The following is a 25,730-nucleotide window of genomic DNA, read 5'->3' as shown; positions in this document are numbered from 1 at the left end:
CTGTGGAGATTTTGGTGGGTATATTCTAAGCTCTGCATTCCCTTAGCTTTTGGTACTATGCAATGATTTCTGTTCCAGTTGAGGAATTTGACATTTCATTTTAATAAATGGTGTTTGTGAGTCAGAGGGCATTAGTATGAGAGCAGATGTGAGCTTTAGCAATCCCCACATTTGATGAAGACCTTATCTACCAACAGAAGTCAGCGTGGTTACAGGAAGGCTTTGTGACATGTTTATTTCTGAACAATAACACAAGCCAAACGGATACATCAGTAAAAACCAAAAGAAAGAAAACGTATCAACAGGAGTCTGAATGGAAACCAAATACTGATGAGAATGAAACCTTATCTCAGGATGCAGGAGTTGGCATTATCTGTTGCCAACAGCTTTCACAAACCAAAGAAAAAAGGGAAATGTTTTATAAAAGTTACAAAAAATTTGAGAGTCCCACTCACATAACTATTCACCTACATGTATCTGTCACTGAAAAACCAAACAGCAGGAATAAAAACCAGTAAATGCTTATCATTCAGTCATAGCCAAGTGTCAGGCATAGGGCCCCAGTGAAATAACATGCTCTGTCTTGTGTAAATATATATTAATCACCTGGAGCTACACTACCAAAGCAAACCAACTGAACAACAAAACAAAGAAGCTCTAAGGCCTTCCACTGCCTGCAGCAATATGCAGTTGACAGACAAATACTCTACTCATTTCCATTCTGAATTAAAGCCCATCTTCAATGCCAGCAATATCATCAGTGTCATTACTGCAACTGCTGCGTGAGTTTGATGCAATAACTATTAATTAGGCCATTTTCAACAACAGCCAGAGCTCTTCAGTTCCTAATGGAGTTTATCTTCTTGTATTTTGATTTTGTTCAGAGTGGCCTTTCTGAATTCTAAGTTCCTGTAAGGTAATTGAAAGTACAGCACAGGTTATAGAATACCCTTCATACTTTATCAGCACATCTGCTTCACATTATGCATCAGCAGCATAAACAGCCATCTCAGTAATGAAGATCACTGACATAAAAAAATAGCACCCTACAATCACACACACTAAGTCTTTTTTGCTCCCCTCTCTCAGTGGTCACCAAGGTGAGCAAAATTGGGAATCACAGCAAGAGAGAGCAAACCAGTTACAACATTTCACTTTCAGAGCCAAGAACTATTCATCCTTAGAACATATTAGCTATCTGTCTTACACCAGCGTGGTTGGTTGTCTTGTGTGACTCTGATGAGTCAAAACGAATCTAATATTTTATTTCTCTGCCTATGTCTGTATTCAGCATGTTAGCTAACTTGTTGGTTTAAGTCTTTCTATTGGTATGTGAAAAAGCAGGAAGTTAATTTGCATTGTTGGAATGCAGGTTGCTGCATCATCCCTGTGTGCAGGGAAAATGTATATCTGCCTGTACAGACACTGCTTTGGCTCCTGCTTCCTCTACTTATCAAGTAGAGATAGGACAAGGAATACACTTCTGTCCTTTCTTATCTAGCTCTGTCTCATCTGCTCCTTTGTGGTTTCACAGTCCCCATCACAAACAGTGCTGAGCTGCTTTACTTCAGCAAAATGAAAAGGAAAAACTCCAGATATCTTCTTAAAACCCAGCTCCTACAGTTTGTTTGGGAAGTAGTCACAAAAAGGTTACAAAGATCTCTTGATATCGCCACCACGGTTCAGCTCCCTTGCCTAATGTGCAGATGACACTGGTTGTCCACTAATTCATGAAAATATAAACTGATGTTTGCCTATAATTTTGGAAGGGTACAATAATTTTTAATGTCCACAGCTGCTGTAGTCCTTGCTGCTAGTGTGGGTGAAAAAAATTACCCAAAATTGTAGATCTAGCCTATCAACCAAGAACATTTTAATTTGTATGTGCTCTTTATCTTGCACACACACAAATTCATATATAAATATACATATATATATTTCTCTATCAGCATGTTTTCTTTACTGTGCATGTGACTGAGGATAGGAACAGGTTGCCTAGAAAGGTTTTGGAGTCTTCCTCCTTGGAGATCTTCAAATCTGAGCATGGTCCTGGGCAATCTGCTCTAGGTGGCCCTGCCTGAGGAGGGGTTGGACCAGACAGACTCAGAGGTCTTTTCTGACATCAACCATTTTGTGATTCTGCGATCCTGAATGTGGTAGAATACTCCATAAAACTGCTCTGCTTCCTGCCTCTGGGTTGGATTATATTACGACAGAAAACACGTTGCAGTCAAATTCTTGTTCAGAAAGTAGCGAGTTCTGTAAATTTTGATTTTACCTTGTTATTACAGAGAAGAAAGTTAGATAGAATGTAACTTTTTTGAAACTGCAAAATGCTTTGCTTCATATTTGGCTGTAGTTTCTGCTTTTCACATTTATTGTAATCAGTAAACCAAAGCATGACTAGATCACATGCATCTGATCCAGCAGATTCTGTAGAAGCAAAACCCCCATTGACAGATGCTGACTTAAGGGAAGCTCCTTCTTGCTACTGAAGATGAATGAGGGTTCCTACAAGTGTGAAATCTTAATGTTCAAATGTGCAGAGAGGCTTAAGAATATCCATGAAGAGACTACTGATAATCAGTGTTGCTGAATTGTTAGAGAAGTAACTCAAAAGTGTCGTGGTGCAGTTTCCTTACCACTGAAGTTATCCCTCAAATGGAAGAGAATTACAGGGGCTTTCATAATCTTTTTATAACATCATTATGGCCTCATCCCTTTAGAACTGTTGATACTCTGCCTCCTTGGAGTGAAACAAAAATGAATCGAGTACATAGGATACTTGTATCACACACTTGCAGTCCTGAAATCTTTGATTCTGAGGTTCAATTCAAGTTTAGCTTGAGTGATTTGTAAGGAAGACTGTGGGAAGAGGACTTGAGGATTTAGCTCCATCCCTCTCTTTGGTTTGCAGTCCCAGGTATTTAAAACTCCATTATCGTTTAAGTATAGCTGTGCAAGAATTTTCTGAAAAGTCTGTCTCCCTTGATTCTTAATGTCTACAGGATATTCCTTATGATAAATATTAATAATTTGCAAGGCCATGGATGAATGCATTTTTATAATTATCAAGAAACCGACATACTGGTTTAGTGTTTAAAATTAATTATTGTAGGGAAACTAGCATTACATAAGGGAATTACATTAACTCATCAGAGTGAGTTCATTTCACCTTTCAATTTACCTTTGTTAAACTTTATTTACTAATTTTGTATTGAACTTCTAAGCACTCAGTGAAATCTCCATTTCTGTAACTATCGGACGTTGTCCCTAAACACTTGAAATATGTATTTAGTTTGCATCACCATATACTGAAAACTGCTATAATTCCATAAATACAAATAACAAGAGATTAAAAGTAACGAATTTGGAAGAATTTTCTTCAGCAACATCTTTTGTGATGTGAGAATGGAAAATCAGTTTTTAGCTATTTTAGATTTCTTTTCCCTCTGTAGATCTCCCTCTGTCTACCTCGTTACTGAAAGACAAGGTTTGCTAAAAAATAGTGGCTGTAGGACACTATTGATTTTAGGAGCAATTAAATGTCCCATCACCTTTTGTGACTCCCCTATGCTACAGTGCTCTACCTAAGGAATGTACTTCCTTGGCCATGCAGTCTTACCTCCAGTCTTCTTCATAGTGGAAATGATGGTCTGATTACACTTGATCACAGAAGCCTGTGATAAATTGGAACTAACTATTTACTTAGTTTCATCAGGTACCTCACAACATTTCACCTGTACTTTGCTGATTTCTCTGTTGCCATAGGGACTAATTCCAGTTTCCCAAATCTGTAGCAGTGAGGCTGGTATAGAGGTTGCAGGTTTCAGCTGTATGTAAGCTGACAGTGGGAGGACCTTTGCCAACACCTGTCTGCAAAAAGATCCAAGCTTGTTTGGCACTGGAGAGAACAGTAACAAAAACCAGGGTTGGGAAAGACTTAAAGGGTTGGTGCATATGGGGAGCAGCAATATGGGAGGATATTCCCTCCTGGTTATTAATGTGAACATAACATACCAGAAATCTCTAGAATATTACAGAAGAATGTTCTGATGCTTACTGTGTTTCAGGTAGGGAAAGATGAAAGCCAAGAAATGGTGAAAGAGCTTGTGTCTCAGATGCTTATGTGATGCTGGGTTTGCCTGATTGTATATTCATTCATATCTTATTTGCTCTCTGCAGACTTAATCATTATAATCCTGCTGATGTACTTCCGTTTAACTTTGTCAAGATATCAAGGAAAAATAATTTTGAAATTGTACAACTCTTGAGATTTCATAAGGATCTTCTTTTTTTTTCTTCATGGTGATGTGCTTGATCACAAAGGGAAGAGATGATTCTTCCTCGTATCACTCCAGTGACCATAGGGAGAACAGTCAGTAATACTTCTCAAGAATTCTTTCATCAGAAAATCTGCTTTAGAGTCTCCAAAGGATTGCTATTATATAACAAAATGGGGCAACATTTTAAAGGCAGTTCTCCAAATACAACCTCTCAGCTCTAATGCGTTCTGTTTTAGAGTCTCCACCCAGTCTCCCTAGTCTTTTGAAGACCGGTTTCTTTCTACTAGCAAAAATAGCCCTGAAAGTGGGCACCCTTGACTAGTCCCCCTCAAAAGTCAAAATTGTATTGTGACATTAGGATGTATCCTTGCTCAGAACAGTGGAGCTGATGCAGTACATTTAGAGCAAATTTTAAAATTTCCATCACAGTAAAGAGAAACTGCCATTCAATCCAGTGAAAATGCTTTCTCAGCGTCAAAAGATGCTATTACTATAGGACTGGCATCATTTTTCATCTTAAAGAGGATATTAAATAAGCACAGCAAATTCATGCAGGTAAGCCTACTGTACTAAACATAAAATAAAACCACACGTTCAGGATGAATTATTTTAATGCTTATATTTCGAGTCAATTGGCCAATGACTTTGCCAATTTGTTAATACCTACATTTAGGAATAAAATGGATCTACATAACCTATATTGCTATATGTTTTTGACTGGTTCAATGCTGCCAAAATCAGTGCGCTGTCATCTACAACTTATCTGCTGGTCAGCACCTGGTTCACATAATCTAGTGCTACAAAGGCATCCCACCAGTCAAAATCAGTTTGCAAAAAGGATGCTCCCTTTTTGAAATGTGAGGGCTAGCCTTACCTAATGATCACAAGATTTATGAACAATTCAATAGCAACAGACCAGAAAAGGGAAAGGTTAGCCCACACATGCACAAAGGCTAAGCAGCTTTGGTTGAGGTGAAAGGTAAGACAAAGATCCAGCATGGATCTAGAGCTGTTTTTTTTCAGGACCGTACAGTGTGCTGAAAAGTAACACACTTGTATGCGTTTGGATTCAGGAATATACTTTAATCACCAAAGTCTGAATACACCATCTCTGCCTTCACGGATCTTGAGCTTCATGCAAGGTGAAGCAGAGCTGTCGTTTTAAATCACCTCTCTGTTAAGATTTGGAAACGATACTTCCATTTGGTATGGCCAGAGAGCTGACATTGCATACCCTGTGTGCCATCTTCCACTTGCTTTGCTAAATCCTAATTGCCTGGCTTGAAATTTCAGCAGCGCATGGCAGCCTTCAGGTCCCACAGATTTCTGTTTGTGTGAGTGAAACAGCAGCTCAGACTTAGCACTTCTGTTAATATCTCTTTTGACTCCTTGACTCTCTGTAATGACACATAGGGTCTTGTTTATTCCCAGTATGCCCCTTAAGAACCCCTTATATGGTTTTTCATCCTGAACTGTAACTACCTTTATTGCTTATACTTCTTCCACCCTACTCTAATCCTGTTTTACTCACTTCAGATCCAGAAAACTGCCAACAGTGCATTCTTTCTTTTGCATGTTAGTTAATAATACCCTGACTGTGAAACTCAAACGTATAGTACTGTTTCTAATTAATCAAAAAGACATGCTGTAATAATACAGCTACAGATAAGTAGCTGTGCTACCAATCACTCACTGCTCTGCTGAAAAACAACTTGCAGAGCAGAACCATGCTCCATCATGGAGCTCTGCATGGATTGAGGATATGGCAAGAAAGATTGTGAGCAAGGGAAGAGCCAGTCCAGCTGCTGCATGAGTGAGCAAGGGTCAGTTGGAGGGGGGAGGAGGGGAAGCACAGGTGATTCTAGTTGAGGGTGGAGAATGTGAGAAAGGTTTGTGTGTGTCAGGTGCTGGTTGCAGGTGTAATGAGTTGGGACAATCAGTGCTGGAGGAACAGGGTAATAACTATAAGATGGCAGCTGGAATTAGTCAGCAGCATTTTTACTTTCACTATGCAAGTATCTTCTGTAAATAGTGATGACTGCACACAGTTTTTGGGAGGGTAGTTTTTGTGTAGATAGTGCTTGAAGATTAATAGTGCTTAGGATAAAACTTTTGAGGATCCAAAAGAAATTGGCAAAGTTAGTAGTTTCTTTGATCAAAATGATTGAGTCAGCTACGCGAATAAGACTTGCAGATAACTCTTTCTATCCTTGCTTAGAAAGTCTAACACCATCCACACTTGTTCATTAGTAGTATATCAAATTATGAACAAAAAAATATCTCCCAAATTAGTGACTGGACAAGCACTGAACAACTAGTATGTTTCATTAATATATCATGCCTATTGTTCTCACTTCTCTGGTAAGATTTTGTTCCTTTACATGCAGGTTTTTGAACCACAACCCCTAGTGGCTCAGCCTAGCAGGCTGCTAGTCAGTTAGAGCTGATGCACAGATGGACCCAAGCTCCTCTGCACCAGCTCCAAGCCAGGCAGATGCGAGCCAGTTTATCCCAGAAGGCTTTAGTCACAGTAATGCAGTGCTGTGCCTGAGTTACTGTGCCAATATAGAGCTGTTCTCAGATTCCAAGCTCCACGCTTTTCCAGACTGATATTACTTAGAAGCAGAGCAGCTCTCATTTATCAATGGACAGAAGAAGAACCTGCCAAAATGGAGTAGCCATGTTGGAGAGTGATTCGGGACTTTGACAGAGATGAAGCTGTAGGAGACTGAGCAGAGGAAACTCAGACAACGAGCAAGAACAGCTTGTGTCACGTTGCCACCTGTTCCTTTGACATCTGAATTTATGGGCTAAACCATAAATGGCCTAAGGTCTCATTTATTTGAACTCAGGACAGAAACAACACCTGCCCTGCAGAGCTCAGCTTCACACTTCAAGTACTGATTACAGACAAAATTGAACAAGCCTTAGAGAATTTGGGGGCTTTTGGTAAAGATTAAAATTAGATACTTACCATAAAAACAAAAGCTGTTCTAGAGAAATAAAAAGAAGGCATCATAATAATCACTTCTAAACTGAAATAAATCCTCAACTAAAAGGAAAAACAAAGCAATTAGATAAATGGGATGTTAATTAGAATGCTTTTGTCTCTGAAGAAGTTTGGAAAAACAAAAGGCCAAATGCAATTCCCACCAAGGAATTAATCAGAAGGCAGTAAAAGTACTGTGGCAAAACTCAAGCCAGTATGTTCCTGGCACTGTAGTTTATTGGAGAGACTACATATGTGACTGTCATATTGAATAAAATATTTACTATGATTAGGAAAAGTACATGAATTTGTAAAGTTCTGTTAAATGAACTTAAACGAAAAGCATGAGGCAGGTGGTGATGATAAAGGCTAGGGAACGAGGTAACAAATATTAATAGCCATTCAAAGGAAGAAAGGTACAGCTGCTGCTGGAAGTGTTGGATCCAGCTCTACAGCTGAGCTGGACTTGGTCCTCTGCCCTGAAGCGTAAGAGAGAAAAATGAGCGTATGCAGCCATGGATTGCTCTAAGCCACAATTTGAGCATGCCAGTAGACACCCAAGATATCTATCCTCTATGAACTAGAGAGAAGCCTTGTTTTCTGTATTTGTGACGAATATCAATAATGTGACAGAAATGTTTAAACAAGGACACAGCACATCACAAAGGAAGACAATTATTTGTTTTGGCAGCTGGTTTGAAACATTCAGTTAGATACCTATGGCAGTGAATAAATTCTCACACTGTTTCAGACTACTTCCTGCAATGCTTATTCATCTTGGCTGGAAAAGTTATCTGGGATGGTTTGGCCTTGACATAGGAGATAATTTCATAGCCATTATGTACTCTCTTGTAGGTCCACATTCTGTGTTCAATTGCAATTAATTGCAAAAGTTACATAAACGAGGACACTATATCCATTCCTTCAAATGACTGCACCTTGGACTCATGCTCTCTACTATCTCCTGGTAGAAATATCACCACTGGAATCTGCAGGCAGCTAGAACCAACACTATCTTGAACAGGCATCTCATTTGAATGCAGAGAACCTCTTTCAGTTCTTGTCATCTTCCCTGGGAAACGGGAGTGTTCAGGATCCCTTAGCACTAAGTGCAACTTTCGAAGACTGTTGTCCTTTAGGTAACTTGAGTATTCTGGGTAAACAGAAGAAATTCTTACATAACACAGAAAGTCACTACATAATTTCAACCTAACCACTCTGAATTAAATGTATTATCTACTTTGTCTTGCAAAGCTGAGTAAGGAAATAAAACTATTACAGAGCACAGGCACATAGGAAATACTGTTGTTTAAATAGAAGCACATGGGACCCAAGCATGAAATTGCAGAGCTACAACAGGAATCAGGGGGAGCTATTCTCACACTGTTATGTTCACTGATTTATTAATCTGAATTTGTATGTCTGCTTATATTGTTGTATACTATGAGAAGTAGTGAGGAAGGTTTCTGTAAATCTGTAGATGAAAACAATAGCTATTAGCAAACTTGGGTATTTATATCTTGACTACTGAAGGGCTTTACTTGACACTGTGACTGTGCCTTTTCACTCTGATGGTAATGGATCCCCTTGTTGCCATAGTTGTTCAGCCTGTCCTCATAAGTGATGTTTGTGTTTGTGTTAGTAATAGCAGAAGAGTTTTATATCGATTCTCTAATAATACATAAAGAACTGCAAAGCAATCCATAATGAGCTCTTATTCTTCTTTGCTTCCTTTTTTTTGCTGTAATGCTTCATGTCTGATATTTGCTTGGTAATTTTTTTTTTTAAGTTTAGAAATTCTGCTTCTTTTAACACTGACTTCCTATCAGCATACACACACACACACACACACACACAGCTCAGTCATTCGAGATCCTGTTAAGATCACCTCTACTACACCAAGGGTACCCCAGAATATATCCAGTGTACCCAGTCTCTCATTCAATTGTGGTAATGATGTCCTCAGTTGCTTAGGTCCATATGTTAAAGCTGTTCTGTATGCATAGAGGTTATTTATGTTTTCCTTCTTTTGTTCTACACTGAACAGTAACACAAAAGGCCATGCAAAAGTCACTAGTCAGGCCTGTTGGCTTCTACGTTACATACTGGGTAGCCTCCATCTGGTGCTAATTTCTTACTTCCAAGGTTTTTCTACTTGAAATTTTGAACTATTATAAACACATGTAAGCAACTGGTGTGTAGTATATTCTAGGATGTGCCTTGTTTAACTTTCCCCCTAAAAATGCGATTTGATCAATGCAGCATTTTATGTGTTCTTGAAGTAGATGGGTCCTCGTGGTTGAGCTAGACAGATTGTTTCTGAAGTATTCAATATCTTTATTTATGTTTCCAAGATGGAGGATAAAACTAAGAAATAGAAAAGAAAAAGAAAAGCAGATTCAGCAGATCTTATCTTGCTATTTTCCCCTTTCTGTTTTCATTTGCACTTCTATTTCTATGCAATATCTCATTTTTTTTATCCATCTATCACAGTTTGCTTCTGTCAGAAGTTCAAAGGCAGCTTGCTTTCATAAAGAAGGGACAGTATTGACTGAGCTGTATTATTGTTTCTACCTTTTTTTGACCAATCCTCAGTGCATATTTCTAGTTTTGGAAAGCATTTCATGAATCACTGGGCAGTCTGAAAAATCTATACTGTAAGCTCATTACTTCGCTGGCTGCTGAATATTTTCCATTGGTTGTGTTTGCGATGCAAAAATGCAGCCCTTCTTCTCAGGAAAAAGAAGTTAAAATTTCATATATACATAAATAATAAAACAACATCTGGAGGTGATATCCATGTGATTTATTTCATTTCCTATGTACCTTTGACTGCCCCTTTGTCCATTAATCCACACAAACTTTCATCATCTTGCAACCTCCTTAGCACCTTCAGGCTCATTTTTCTAGCTAGTCAGTCAAACAGTGCTCACTCCTCCCCCCTTGAAATGTGGCACTCAAAGCCATTTTCCCAAATGTCACTGGCTTGAGGCCCAGGAGAAGCAATATTCTGTTCTACGCTACTGATCAGGGTTTAAGCTCATATCTCATGAGCCTGCAGAGCTGGAAGTGGGAGCTTTGTACTTGCTAGTGAGCTCCTTGCCCCAGCAAGCAGAGGGATAAAAGATGTATAGGAGTTAATTTCAGTGGGGCCAGGATTTTCCTCTTGAAGAGGCTGATCCAAGGCTTCACAGACAACAGAATACAGTGGAAATGACAAAGTGATACAACTTTTAATAGAGTTGCTTCTAGATTAATTTTATATTTTTAACAAATATTTTCTCGTGCTTAGCCATGTACAGAATCTTAGTAACTCACATTCTTAATTTCAGAGACACAAAGTGGTTCCGATCCAATCAACCTCCCCCCTCCAATCTATTTTAAGCACTTCCAGCACCAATATCTTTCTGAAAAACATCTTCATACACGTTGCATGATGGGAATGTATTAAAGTGCTTTCAGCACTCCTGCCAAGTAATATGCTGAACTCACCTAGAGTTTAACTACTTATATCACACCAGCTCCCTCTTTTTCCCAGTCTTTTGTGAAGGATGGGAGATAAACAAAAACACCATTTTCTTACTCCCTTCAAAGCTGGGCGTAGAGCTAAATTATTTTGTCATTTTTTTCTTTGCAGAAAAGCAGACACTGCCATTAATGAGTCACAAAACAATCAAACAGTTAAGACTGTCTGGGCTTTCATTTGAGAAGGGCTGAAAAGTAGCTGTAGCTTCCAGTTTGCAGGCATGCTGTATACCCACCTATAGCCTTCAAGTAGATGGAAAGGAGAGAGGGACAGCAGAGTCCAGCTCTGGAGACTGCTGGAGCCACATAGTTGGCAGCCAAGGCGCTCAGGAGAAATGTCCTGGCACACAACATCAGGGTCATCAGCAGAAATTCTAGTCTTTGCTCTTGTCCTAACTTGTATTCAATATTCTGGCAACCAGTTGATGAGACCTTATGGCATGGATGATGAGTATCAAGTATTCATTCCAGGCTACCCATAACCTGGAAAACATGCTTAGAATTCTGCGTGATATTAAGGTGTAGATTATGGTTTGTTGTCTTTTTATGAACTTCATGAGAAATCAGTCATTGTTTCTTTAAAAGGATGTTTTATGTCTCTACAGGGAAATCTACACAGGGAAATACATATACTGTATCTATACAGATGTTGTCCAATATCTAGATATATACTATATCTGCACAGGAAAATCTCTGGAGGACAAGCTAAACAACGTGTGATGAAGGGATAGATATTTCATTCATCCCAGCAGCTCAGGGAAAGTTACTGTTTGAGCAGTATTATTGAGCAATTGGTGAAAGAGCTCTCTTGCTCCAAGTAAGCTGTCAATTTTGAGAAGTTTGTCTCTATCTGCATCACTACTTCTTACATGAATTTCTCACGCTGCATGGATTTTTATTTGTCATTAGTATCTTAGGTTCTCCCGAAGCTGCCACAAGCAGATTTTCATTTCATGTGATTCTTCTGTCAGCGTGCAGCTACCAGAAAGGTGAGAATGAACAGGGTCAATTGGGGAGGGAACAGCCCAGTCCCTTCCATGCAGATGGGAAGTTCTCTTCAGTCAGGCTTTGCTGAAAAATCTACGAAGTGACCCTGCCTCTTTTTTTCCTCCTGGGCTAGGAAAAGCAGCTGTTGTTTTATTCTGTCCTCACCCCTAGCTCTTAGGTAGGATGAGAATTACATGGATGGTGACATAACCATCGCTGTGAAGAGTGGTATCTTTGTGTAAAGAACACAGTCTTTGCCTGTGCTTTGTATCCCACTGAGTGTCAAACCATGGAGAAACATGTCAGCCAAAAGTGACAAACAAAACTGTTGATGGATGAGAAAAAGCACCTGCAATGCCTTGGGTATACAGGACTACAGCAAAGTGTTGACCAGCCAGAAATCCAGCTCAGTATTGACTGCACATTGAAAATAAATTGCTTGAAGTGGGAAGTCAGATGCACTTTAAGATACCTTCTTCATTGACTTGTTTCCAAGTTGATTAAATGCTTATGCGTTCAGCCTGTGCTCTTCTACTCAAGTCTAACTGCTGGCTATTCAGATGCTTACCTGCACATGTATGTGCATTCAAATACTACTAAAATGCAAGCCTCCCAATAGCTAAAACTATTAATTCATAGGAATTTAAAATTAAATGGATGGGCTGTTTTCCAGATGATTTCTAAAGTTCCCATGCTTACACATAAATGCCTCCGTAGCATTTACATTACACTACTGTATTTGTTTCAGTGTGCATTTGACTGCCAAGAATGCTGCCTGTGACCATCACAGCAATCTAATTAAATATTTGAGGAGCAGAAAGCTGGACAGTATTCAAGTCCAGCTCAGCATTACATTAGAAAATTTAATTTGTATCCTTTATCAGAAGATTTTTGAATCAGTCTCTTCTACCCAGACCCACGAGTTTAATGACTTTGGTTGGATGTTACTGGGTAACAGATGTCTAACATGGAGCCATGAGCCTAAATCATAGAAATGACGCTTCGGTTTGGCATGGCAAAATATATTAGAAGGGTCAGTCACTACCAACCTGCTTGCTGATAGTTGAGAAACAGCACTGCAAAATGCATGAGCTGCCTCTTGCAGTCTATAGCAGGAAGCCTTGGAGAGCCACAGATAATTTGCTTTCAATGATTCATCAGCTTGGCCCTTTGTTTCACTAATTTGAGTGTCAAGTGCAACCACATAATAACGAATTACCAAGACCTGATAAGATTCTTCTTATATTGCTTCGTTTGTCTTAACAACTGGTGCATTGAAACCAAACCCACCAACTGAATAAATAGCAAGGGTGCGTGCGATGAGGACATTCTTCCTTGAAATGATAAAGCGTGTTTACCACCTTATCCACTGATGTGCCCATACGTTCTTCTTTCTTTTCACTTTCTTAAAAGGTGGTAAATGCTGCGCTCTGTGCCAGTGCTCGAGATGGCATTTGTTTCACTGTTAGTTCCCCCAGTGAATTAGTGAAGATAAAAAATGGATTTCAATGACAATTTCAGCCTTGAGAAAGCTGCTATTGTGCCCATGGTTGAGTTAGCCTGCTGATCGTTTTCTCCTTAATGTAATCTTTAATGTTATATAGCCATAGGTTAGATGTGAAGGCATATATTAGAACTATTATTTCCATGAGTAATTTCAAGAGAAATATCGTCGTGATTAGGAGATAGATTATTTTTTTAAATGCTATGCTGTCATTTTAATAACTTCATAAGAAATCAACTTCAAAACGGCTTGAAGGGGCACGTCCTAATACGTGGAACTGCCAGAGTAAGAGATCTGTGTAATTTGAGGTCCCTTCATAAAGTTTTTATGTCTGAACCATCAGCACGGAGAAGGAAACATTAAAAAAAAAAAAAAAAAAAGAAAACAACTTTGGAAGGCTGCTTGTAAAAGAAGGTGGAGAAATGCCCACCTTCAACCACTGCAAAGATGGCACGGGGAGCAAAACAAAAAGACAGAGGAGAGCTTTTATCAAAAGGCTTTGATATCGCTTTGGAGAAGGGTTGCATGAAGGAGGGCGGCGTTAGCGCCGCACAAGGAGTTGAGGGCGTCGATTTTTTTCACGAACGCGAATTTCAAGCGCTGCCTGAACGCCGCCGGCTTCAGCCAGCACAGCCAGCGGGGGAGAGCCACGGATTCTCCGCCGGGGAAAACCCGGAGCGGCTCCACGTGAGGGTAGCGCCGCGGGGCTCCCCGCTGGCCGGCAGCCGGGGCCGCGTGCCCGCCGCGTCCCCGCCGGCGGCGGAGCAGCGCGCCCGAGGGGCGGCAGAAGTTAACTTCCACCTGCCCTAAAGCCGCCGTCGCGCCGCCGGGAGGAGGCGGAGGAGGAGGCGGAGGCAGGCGGGGCGGCCGAGGACCCGGCTCTGGCAGAGCTCCGAGGGTCCGGCCGGCTGTAATTCCCCCCTAATCCCCTGCACGGCGGCGCTTCCCCGGCCGAGCCATGGCCGCGGCTCCCCCGCCATGCCGAGCCTAGCGGGGAGCGGGCGAAGCGGCGCCCGGGAGGCGCACAAAATGAAGACCCTGATGGTGAGCGCGGCGCTGGCACGGCTCGGCTCGGCTCGGCCCGGCGGCGGGAGGAGAAGAGCGGCGCGGGGCTGCCCCGGGTTGGGCGCACGCGCTCCCGCCTGCCCCGGCCGCGTCCTCGCGGCTCTCCGGGGTGCGGGAAGGCGAGCGCGAGCCGGGCGGCGGCGGCGGCGAACTTTCCGCATGCTTTCTTTTATTCGTGTTGCTCGGGCTTTGGGGATTTTGTGTGTGTGCGTCGTGAGAAACGGATAGGAAGCCGAGCTGCGTAAAGGACGAGGCTGGAGATGGGGGGGAGGGAGGAGAGCCGCGACCGTGCCCAGCACTCGCTGAAATGCACGGGTGAGGTGTCCGGAGGGAGACGGAGCGGGAAGGAGAGGTGTGGGGGAGCCGGAGGAACCGGGCTGGAGGTCGGCGGGGGGCGGCGGTGCGTGGACGAGGGGGGTCCCGAACCTCCGGCACACTTCTGCCGGGGCTCCCGCTGCGTGAAACTTGGGGAGCGGGGCCGGCCGCCGTCTCTGGGGCTCTCAGCCGCCTCTCTCTGCCCCCCGCAGCGCCACGGGCTGGCCGTCTGCTTGGCGCTCACCACCATGTGCACCAGCTTGTTGCTCATGTACGGCGGCATCGGAGGCGGCGGCGGGGGCCACCCGGAGCCTCGGCGGCGGCAGCAGCAGCAACAGCAGCAGGTGGCGGCGGTGCCCAGCCGCACGCCGGGACGCGGCCAGCACCGGCCGGCGCTCCCCGTCGGGGCCGGACTCCTGGAGGGCTACATCAGCGTCTTGGAGCACAAGGTGAGCCGCCGCCGCGGGGCCCGTTCTCTCCCTGTAGGGTCCGGCGCTCCTCGGCCTCCCAGGGGGATCCCCGACCCCGTACCGCGGAGCTCACCTTCCTCCCGGCTGTGCCGTGCTCGGGGTGCTCTGCAGCCTGGCTGCTGGGTCAGCCTTCTGTTGTCGGCTCCTGGCCGTGTCCATCCCAATGGTTGAGGGTCTGTGGGGTGTTGGTTTTCTTCTCCCTTGCCCAGCAGGAGATACTGTTTTGTTTTTGGTGCTGAACGCTGGGGGTCTGCTACCTCTAGCATCAGGGAAGGGTTAAAGTAAGTTTAGCTACTCGAAGGAAAGTCGATGGGTAGGTGTTTATTCTTAGCTCATTCAGTCTTGGGGAACCGAAGAGAACTGTATTTCCTGTACAAATGACCTTTTCATCCTTTTCCTGAGAAGCAGAAGTTGTCAGCCTTGGTTTCTGTTCTAGAAATTGGGGCACCTCTAATGGTGAACAAAATGATGTCCCCCCCCACGATGCGAGAATTACAAGGCTGGGTTGTCAGACTGTGATGCCTGTTCGCTAAAGGAAGGCATAAGGAGCTTTGATATCTCAGAGGACAGACCTAGTGACAGTGAGCAGGGTGGCATATCCACTGAAGAGATACTTGATATTCAATAATTTTCTCAGAAGGCAGATTCCTCTGCCACTTATACTGTGTTCAGTTTCTTGCATTTATATGGAAGCTCTAAGGATCCTTCTCTACTAAACTCCCAGATAATGTTTAGTATGCAAGGTTTCAAGTAGTAAGGATGAGAAAAACAAGCAGAGATTCCCAACTTTCTCATGTTGTGACATTGAGACTAATATCTTTCTGAAAGATGTGTTGTCAAACAGGTTACTGGCCTCAGTTTAGAGGTACTGTGTGAGGATTGGTGACCTTGATATACGTGGATTTTTATTGTTCCTTCTGGGCTCACTTTCTATGCAGGAGTTACCTGTAGTGCTCTTAACACAGGAAAAATAGCTCCTGACGGTCCCTTCAAAGTGTTTTTTGCTTTCTTACATGGTTCTTTGAAAGTTCTCAAATGTGATGTCTGCTGGCTGTAGAAAAAATAAGTTTGGCCGTGGGCTTCCTAATGTGTGTGTGCAAATTCTCTGCAATTCTTTTGTCCTTCCTGAACATGAGCACATAATGCAGTGTGGGTATGTATGCACATGATGCTTGTAAGCAGTGATCATTGAAAAGGCATCTGTGGGGCTTTCTAAGCTGTCCACGTGCATAGCCAATGGTTCTCCTGTCCCTGAAACACTCCTCATTACTATATATTTAAAATTAGTCTTCTATGTGTATTACCTTTCAAGGTAGTTTTAATGTTTTTCTGCATCTTGGAACAAGCTGCTCCTCTGACTTTTCAATATATTGTATTATGTCTAAACCCATAGGTACTCCATTTCTAAATTTTATTTCATGTCGCTCGTATCTCACAGTCATAATCTGCTGAAGCTTTAATAACTTTTCCATGTAAATTCTCTGGTACAAAAACAAACAAAAAACATGCAGTCCCTGATGTGTTCCTGGCATGCATTGTCTTATTTTAATGCATGAGATCATGCAGAGAGCTGTGCCACTGTGGTACGCAAAGCAGTGAGGACTCTGTATTACCATGGGGAGATGATGGAGAAGAGCAGAGCTCAGATTTGACTCTTAACAAGTGTAGCTGTTTTGGTAATTCGAAAGACCCAGATATTTAACATGGATTTAGAATTCCAGAATACCTCAGTTCTGGCAGAATGAAAAATGGAGAACTCAAAAATCACGGGCATTAATAGCTTGGAAAAAGAAGGGAGCAGGATTAGTGATGATGAGAGAAGGGGGAAGAGAGAGGTTGCAAGAAGTGAAAAAGGGTGAACAGTTTTCAGAGGTGTTCTTGGGGTGGGACAGCTGAGACTGCAGAGGAGACAGCTTGGATAACAGCATGAAAGTCCAACACAAAGTGAGAGCAAATGAAGGAACTGGAGAGATTTAAGGAACATTAGGAGAGCTGCACAAAGAGAGTATGATAAATTCAGTGGCTGTGGGGAGGACGTGATACTTTAGATAGCAGGTCTGGAAGGAGATAAAAAGGCCTTGATGTATGGCAATGTACAGGCTTGGCAAGGTAAGGAGAGGAGAATGACTTCAGCAGTGGTATGTGTTATTTTGATGGCAAACAGATAACAGCGTAGAATCACAATGGATGGTAGATTTTTCATAAAACAGCTCTGTTAGTTTCCTGTATAGAATCTTTGTACTGTCTGTCAAGGAGCTGAATGACCATTGTACAAAGTTCATCCTCTGTGTGTGTCCATGTACTCTTGACTGTTGGCAGTAGTAGAGTAAATGTTGAACTCAGATCTAGGAGCTGAAACACATTCACAACGTTAGAATGAGTTTTTCTGGTTCCCACAGTGTGCTTTAATAGGACAACCTAGTTTAGTGTTTGTGGTGTTATACCTCTTCGGTTGTGTTTAATGAGAGTTAAGAATGCACGCTGAAGCTATATGCTAAGTGGTATTTGTTAATCCAGAACTGCAGCATGAATGTTGTCACATACAGAGGCCATGTTATACAGTCATATAGACATTTCAGGAAAAATAATTAGCAGTTGTTCATCTCATTGTACCTCACAAATTACATATGTCTGTCACTACTGGCAGTACAGCTCATTTAATAGTGATCACATTCGGAGACTTTTTCCCAGAAAATCAAAGTACTTAGTAAAGTACCAATGACTTTAAAATATAGATTCCAATACTGTAATTAGCAATATTAGCCTCCTTTTATTGCACATTCAGTGAGAACTGGAGTTTCTCATCTGCCCTGCCAAGATAAGCAGGCAGTCTGAGAATATGACTAAAATACAGAAAATTCTTTTTATGGGCTGGAAGATCCTTTCTGCAGGAGTCTCTTGTCACTTGGTCAGATTTGTGATGGTTTGTTCTGTAGTGTTTTGTCTTTGTGATTTTTGCAAGCCTTGTTCCCTGAATGGAAGAGCAGAGATCGGAATCCATTTTGCAGCCTTTTGCTGCTTAGGACCGCAAACTTTGTTTTTGTTAAATTGAACTCTTAAGAATGTTTTAAACAGCACCAGGTTCAGAGATGGGTTCTTGGCATCTCCCCACAGCATGTCGCAGTCCAAGAGTGGCTCACAGTCACTACTGATGGATGATTGAAATGGATCGATGATGTCTTTTTTCTTAGTAATATCCTAATGCTTATATCCTAAAAACTCTCTTATTTGGAGAAGAAAGCATGGTTTGGTGATGGCTGCTGTTGAGGCGTCAAGGACTGCAGCAGATGAAGCAGCTGCCCTTGTAGTTGGAATAGCTGTCACTGCCTGCAGAGGCGCTTTGGCAAAGTAGCATTGCTAAGCTTTTGCATCTGCTGTTAGAAAGGACAAGAGTCCCAGACTGTCCAATGAGCATCTTTCATTAATTCTTTGCGTATAATCCTAAAATTAAAGATGTTTTGTCACTGGTGTCAAGGGAAGCAGAATTATGCTCTTCTGTGGGGGTTAGACTTTCTGCTGGTTTACCACAGTGATGGCAAGAAATTACAGTGCTTATATTTTTAAAGCAATTACTGCATACAAATAAGAGACTGTTAATGAAAGTAGGAAACGTAGCATAATTCCAAAACTTGCAAGAAATAAATATTTAACCATTCTATTACTGTTCTGAAATGAATATGAGAACAATTTCTGAGTAGTTAAAAAGCTTTTTACCCAGTATCGACTCAACAGTTGGTACTAGGAATAAAATATGAGTTTGTCACATACATAATTAAATAATATTTCAAGCCATTTCGCTTCTTAGAAAATAAAAAATCTCATGGACAAAATTCCTAGAGGTCCTAGAGCTGTGCTTAAATGCCATAGCAGAGCATGAGAACCAACGTGATAATGAAAGAGATCACAATGTTTTCTTAATTTATGATAATGTGAATTATCATATGCAAAGAAATCTTTGTGATCCCTTCAAATTAATGCAGATCAGAGAATGGCATAGTTAATGTAGTCTTTGAGGAAGTCATTCTGCTAAGAGTTCTGTAGCTCCTTAATTTCTGAGACACAAGAATGTGTTCTCAGATGAAAGTAGGAACTTTTTCCACTTAGAGTTGGAGGAAAATCTTGATGTGTTTTATGTTCATTTAGATAATAGCGGTTTGGAATTTGAATTTTACCTAAATAGTTTAACTACTGATGTTTTCGGGTTGAAGTTTGAGGGGGTTCATTAAACCAATTTTCACAATTACCCTACGTGGAGATGGCAGGGAAAGAGATTTTTAGTTTCTTTAAAATGAATTTTGCACAAAATTGTGAAATGTCTTAGGACAAAACAGCTCCTCTTTCCTGAGGTGAGATCAAACCCACTGAGTTAAGTCAAAGAATGCTTTTCATAATTTGATTACATGCTCGTATTTGCCTCTGATAGTCTTACCTGTAAAGGAAGGAGCCCAGGCTTTACAATTAATTATTTGATGGAGCTTTTATTTTGAGAGAGATCCACAAGGGGGAGACTTCATTCTGGAATAACCTCCTTGAGGGACACATCTGTCATAAGCGTGAGCGAGGCGTGAGGCCATAGAGCCCCTTGGGCAGCGTCCTGTTGGTTTCTTGGGCTGTTTGTTTTGGGGTAGGATGCTTTCCTTCTCTTAAGCTGTAAGTTCAGTAAAGCCGTCATAATGGAATAGACAGAGGACTACAAGGAGAATGAACTTAATATACAAACATGCAGGACAGAGACAATTACAATTTACTAGATGTACCCAGCATTTGAATAACTGCTATTTTTTGCTTTAAGTTTTCCTGCTTTTGAGTTACTGTGTTAGCCTACTTTTTCAGCCTAACAAATCAAAATACTGGATTCATTCATTCTGACAATCCTTGTCTGAAATCTTTAGCAGTCTGTATGTGCACTTAGTGTGCAGTACGGAGTACACAACAGTGATGGGAAATGATGGCACATTTTTCTGTGCTCCAAGCTGCTTGGCACTGCTGCAAAGAGCCAGTAGTCCTAGCTTGGCACTGTTCCTATTTGCAGTATTTTGAAATATTATTTATGTAGAGGCATCAGTTTCTTGAGCAGTTTATGCGTCTTTTTTATTGAGTTTTTTGGAAGGGGACATACTTTGCCGTTGTAACAGTTTTTCTGTAGAATTCTGACTTTGGTACTTGCTTGAGAGAGATCAAGAATGTTTGCTATCACAGTGATAAAACAGAGCAATTTTACAGTTCTGACTATTGCCTAATTCTTTCTAAAGTAGTACCACTGAAGATGGAGTCTAGTAGAGGGGATGGCTCCAGGTTGAGGTCAGCGTCTGTTGCTGGAAAGAGATATCTGTAAGGAGTCATTCATGTGCCCCTGATGTTTGATATCTAATATTGCTAGTTTTACTAGCAATGCTAGTAAATTAATGTAATGCTGTGCATAACCTGCCAGCCACAAACTAGCTGTGTTCTGGTTGTTCAGGAAATAAAGCAGGGTGAATCACTGCCATTATACCAGGGACACAGAAAGTATTGGAGTTTGTACCAGGTGAAGATCTTGTCCTGTGTAATTTGCAGCATTATCTCAGATTGTGATGTAGCTTTATTCTTTCACAAAAACATTATTTCAGAGACTGTATCACAAAATCTTGATGACTGATTTCAGTACAAGCATAGATAGTTGGTAGATGGTCAGATGAAGACAGTTAATGCAAAAATATGTTTTAATTTTCTCACATTTTGAAAAAGTCCATTCTTAGCAATATCCAGTACCATGACATGGGCCATACTAGTTAGCTTCTTTTTACATCTGATTAAGGCCAAGTTCTTACTTTTCTTTTTCACAGAAGGAAAAAATGCAGAAACATGGAGGTGATTTATTTATTTTGTGTGTCTTGTTGTTACTTGGTTCTGAATTATAGCTTTTAATCTGAATCATGAGAAGTGAAGGCTGAGTAAATACACTGTTCCCTGCTATATCCTATATACATATCCTATGCATCATGCTTTAATAAGTGCAAAGGGCCTGTTTCCTCTGTCTCCTTCCCTATCATCTTTTGTGGATGTGAAAAATTTCCTCATTTCGTGGATGTGCCAAGTACTTCTGGACAGGGAATTGGTGACACTTAGTCTGCTAGGGAAATTTGCGCATCTCTCATGAAAAAAACTGTTAATTTTTTTTCTTTTCATTTTCATCATTAATTTCAATGACCACATTTGTATTTCCAGTACATGCTGAAGTATATTATATTTGATAACCATTTAATTTTACCATATTATCCACTTCTTGCACACCAACTTTCACTGTGAGCATTTTAGGCTATTTTCATCTTCCTATAAAGACAAAGTGTTCTTTTGAAGGGTTTTAATCCTTAGTGGAAGCAAGTCTGAACTAAATGAGATTTTCAATGACAGGAAATGTAATTTTTGTTCAGAACTGATGGATATCTCTCAATAGAGTTCCTTAAGTTTCCCCTTTCTGCTTGCCCTGGGGCATATGTGGTTATTGAGTGTCGTCCTAACTATGTGATAATCTTCAGAACAATAGGCTGCAAGTAGTTTCTTTTTCTCTATGACCTTTATTCTTTTAACCTGTATTGCTCAGCAATGCTCTGTATGCACATCCTTGATGCTGAGGTGGCATTGATACTGAAGAACTCGGTGTATTAATTTAACTTCTAATTAGGGCAATTATGATCAAATCAGCAGTCGTTCAGTGCTGATATAAGCAGATGTGACAGCACAAAAGCCACTTTGAAGGTGAGATGAAGCATCATGATGCCTCACCTCATCCTGTTTTGCCTCACCCCTAAGCAATCTCATCACTCTTTCGCTCCAGCCGTCACAGCTAGAAGTGTTCAGACCAGGTTAATTACTGAAATCTGCTCTCAGCTGGAAAAGCAAATATTTTCGGTTTAGACACTGATATTAATTGTTCTTTGTTGTCTTTCTAAAAATATCCAAATAAAATTAAAAATAAGAGCCTCAAAGCGTGGGAGGGGACAAAGCAAAACTGTAACATCTACCTTCAGAGAATTTTTTTGCAGTGGAAGAGTGTAAAATGCAGATGTGAAGCTCTAAGGTGCCCCCAAAGGTGTTCTATAGAAGACAAAGTTGGGCTCAAAACCATATTACATTCCTACGGGGAATGTACATTAGAACTGAGGTCAGGCAAATCTGGCCATGCTGTTAGTGCCTGGACTGTACTCATGGGGGTACCATGTGTACATTAAGTACAGTAATAAACACTGGATTCTTACTGCAGTGCTGTAAGAAAACTTCAGAAAAAGAAGAGATTATCTTACAATGTTGAGGGGGCAAACTAATAGATTACTAGAGTGTGGGGTTTTCTTCCAAAAAAATGCAAAATGTTTGTTGCTCAAAACAAGGGATCAGTAATGAGTGTAGGTGGCATACAGGCAGTATAGATCAGGTTTTCTTAATTTGGATTTAATAATTTGGACTGTTGTAATGCAGAACAAGAGTATATAAATATGTGCTTCATCCTCTAATAGAACACATTAAGACTTAATTGCAGCTGTGGAAAAAATTCCATTACAGAATGGATGACTTGGTAAGACATAACCTGAAAAAGAGGAGGAAGATATTTGTCACTAAGCAGTCTGTGCAATTGTAATATACATTTTTATTTAGCAAGTATTATATGTTTGTTTTGGTTGGTATGTTATTAGCCTCCTTAGATACTGTCTTGGCATTAATATTGCAGAAACAAAATATTCTGTGAAGTTTATTCTGTCATGCAGTATTAAATTAGAGTATATCTTGCCCTCAGCTGTAGCAGGTCACAAGAGTAGATGTAATAACACTCAGCAGAGCACCAGTCTAAGGCTTATCTCTAAGGAAAAGAAAAAATTCAACAGTGAAAGTTGTATAAATGTACATCTGTATCAAGATTTGTGCACAGGAAAGTTAAAAGAATGGTGTTTATGCTTAAGAAATGGCTCAATGAGAAATAGGCTTCAGGAGACTGCGTTTATCACCAGGCGCACCGCTGTTGGCCAGTTCACCTGCATGGAATTTATTGCCTTTTGTTCCAGTTTGAGATGGCAGAACAAGTTTTGCAAGCGGTGAAATGATAGTAAATTCAAGCTTGTTACATTCTAAACTTTCTTGCCTGCATTGCATTCTCTGTGGACAGACATCTTTATTCTGTATCAGTGAAATTCACCCATGTGACTTGCACAAAATGTAAGCATCTGAGGAAGTACATAACTGAGGCAACTGATAGGAAGGTGGCACATCATTATGGGGTAATAAAGTGAGATGTAGAGATTCCCAAAGCTACAGCAGGCTGGGTCAGTAAGTCTGCATAGTGTAGTTGGAGACAGGGCTTGTTAGCTCGAGTTTGAAATCAGATTTGTCTGTACCTGAGCAAATAAGTGCTGACCTTTGGCAGCTGTGTCTCTTCTGGAGCTGGGCTGTGCTGCTCCGTGCCGTCAGGGTCAGGATGGGCTGAGGCTGTGTGGGGTGTCTTGGGAACAGGTTTACAGACATGTCCAAAACATTTCTGAACAATTCTCAGGTGCGGTGCCTGGGACTGTAACTGCATTTGCAATATCAGCTGTTCCTTAACTTTAGCCGTGCAAACAAGGGCCATCTTGTGTTTTGCAGAGATTGAATATTTGGTCAAAAATATGTTTAAAAAACATGATTTTCAAAACCTGTAAATAGTCCTTATGAGAAATCTTCTGGTTGTCTACATGGAGGCACTGGTCTCCCAACCTTGGTGCAGAACATAGAAGCTTCCAGGCAGTTGCTGTTGTACGACTTGTGCTGTCCCTTCCCTGCACCACTGTAGCTTACAGTATGCCTTTCTTGGGTCAGTCCTTGAGATACTTGGCTAAATTTCATCCCTGGAGATTAGAATAATGACAAATGTGGTCCTAAATTTTGTTGCTCTCCACTTTATTCCTAATGCTACTATAAAAGGGTTAGTTTTACATATCTCAGCATATTGGTTGACTCTAAAATAGGAACATAAAATCAAAAAATACAGCCAGTGGTCTGGCTGCAGCTGTCAGAGTGATGAGGAATTAATACTGCCTGTCCTTCCTCAGTCCTGTGCCTGGATATTTGTAGGTGAACTCCTTTTCTAAAAAATGGAAGCAAACCAAAGCTCTTTATATTTTATTGAAATAGTTTCTTTCCTAACGCTTATATTCTTTAAAATAATCATTATTACTGATGACTCTTCAAAATACATTTTACTGATTAAAAACCTACAGCAAAATCACTGCCACTTCTATTCATCCATCTACTTGTGTATGCTCTTTGTAACGCTGCTCTGGATTTCTGTCTGTTTTCAGTACTGATTCATGAGTCTGATGAAGGCTGAGTCAGTTGGTTACAATATTGTTCATGTTATCCATGAGAACCTCCTCCGACATGAATGGGACTATGTGAAATAACCGGTCCTTCAGTAAGGGCTTCCCCATCTTGCTGAGTGCCAGCTGACATGATGTCTAAGCATATGTCTGTGTGGGATATTGCCAGCAGACGAGAGCGTGCTTTGCCCTCCCTTTGAGCTGCTTGGAGATGCATCGGCTCTGCTCTGGCAGCTGAATAGCTGCAGTGAGCATGTTGCTAAGCCAGAACTAACAAGCTTGACTGGAAGGAAGGGTCTGCTGGATCAGCAGCATATTTAAGTGTGGTTGTGTGGCTTGCACTGTAGAGCTTCTGTGTGTCCTACAGCCTTGACCTACAGGCAGAGCATGGTCTGTTGTACAACAGCCTAATAGGATAGATGGCATTGCGAGTCAGGTTTTTTTGTGAGACCCTAAGTTAGGTTCATGGAGCACTACTTACTCATCTAAGTCTCCACTGAAAAAAATTTTGCTGTTTTCACTGGATGTGTTGTCAAAGGAACAACTTTAATTGTGTTACTCTAGGAAATGGTTTGAAAATCAGGCTAAAGATTTTTCTATTTGTGTGTAGTCATTTCTCTATACACGGACAGGGCATCTCATTTGCAACGTGTTTTCTGGTGTTCCTACCATATATATCTAGAAATGCTGACAGCTGCACCTTAATTTCAATTAGTGAAGAATTCTTTGAACATGGTAGGATATTTAATCATGTCTTCACTATCTAACATAAGACTGCTGAGCCTTAATGTTACTCTTCCTGTTGCTAATTTTCATATTCATAGATTTAATTTTGACTTCGCTTTTAATTTTTATGAGTAGCCAAAAGCTATGTTTTTTGAAAAGTAGAATTGAAACTAGAGCTAAATTCTTCCTCTTCCCTGAATCTGCTTTATGTCTCAGTAGCAGCACAGAAAAAGCACCGGAGCTAGTTACATATATGCTGAATATTCGTTCTCAGTGGCAGTGTTGGTGTGTCCCTGATGGTTTAAGGGCATAAATGAGGTACTTTGTGCAGCTGGTAGATGTGGAGGAGGGATATCAGGGCCAGGAGGGTATCTCCGGTATTAACGTGTCTGATTTCTGCCAGCACAGTGATCCCTTTTGATCTGCAGCAATTTGTGCAATACAGAGTAGCTTTCAGGGTATCTTTAATTATGCCTGTCGACATTTTGGCCTGGAAAGTGAAATGAGGCTTTAGAATCACCTCTCACTCCCAGCTGTGTT

The 25,730-nt window shown here is 41.1% G+C and overlaps 1 protein-coding gene across 3 annotated transcripts in view; it reads left to right on the top strand.

Annotated features, from left to right (window-relative positions):
• Nucleotides 1–13,890: 13,890 nt before the first annotated feature.
• The window catches only part of ST6GALNAC5 (ST6 N-acetylgalactosaminide alpha-2,6-sialyltransferase 5), a 65,841-nt gene continuing 54,001 nt past the window's right edge, over nt 13,891–25,730 (top strand). The window contains exons 1-2 of one of the 3 annotated variants that reach the window (XM_085231617.1): nt 13,891–14,335; nt 14,884–15,120. In XM_085231617.1, coding sequence (XP_085087743.1) covers nt 14,270–14,335; nt 14,884–15,120 — 303 coding nt within the window. In that variant the 5' untranslated portion in view covers nt 13,891–14,269. Of the gene's footprint in view, nt 14,336–14,400; nt 14,672–14,883; nt 15,121–25,730 lie in introns of those variants that run through there. The other 2 variants (XM_085231618.1, XM_085231619.1) reach the window with 2 other exon arrangements.

The sequence above is a fragment of the Meleagris gallopavo genome, chromosome 10, assembly GCF_905368555.1.
Source record: "Meleagris gallopavo chromosome 10, MGAL_WU_HG_1.1, whole genome shotgun sequence".
In the NCBI taxonomy this organism is placed as follows: domain Eukaryota; kingdom Metazoa; phylum Chordata; class Aves; order Galliformes; family Phasianidae; genus Meleagris; species Meleagris gallopavo.
The sequence above is the reverse complement of the archived record's forward strand: the minus strand, read 5'-3'. Positions and strand labels throughout refer to the sequence as shown.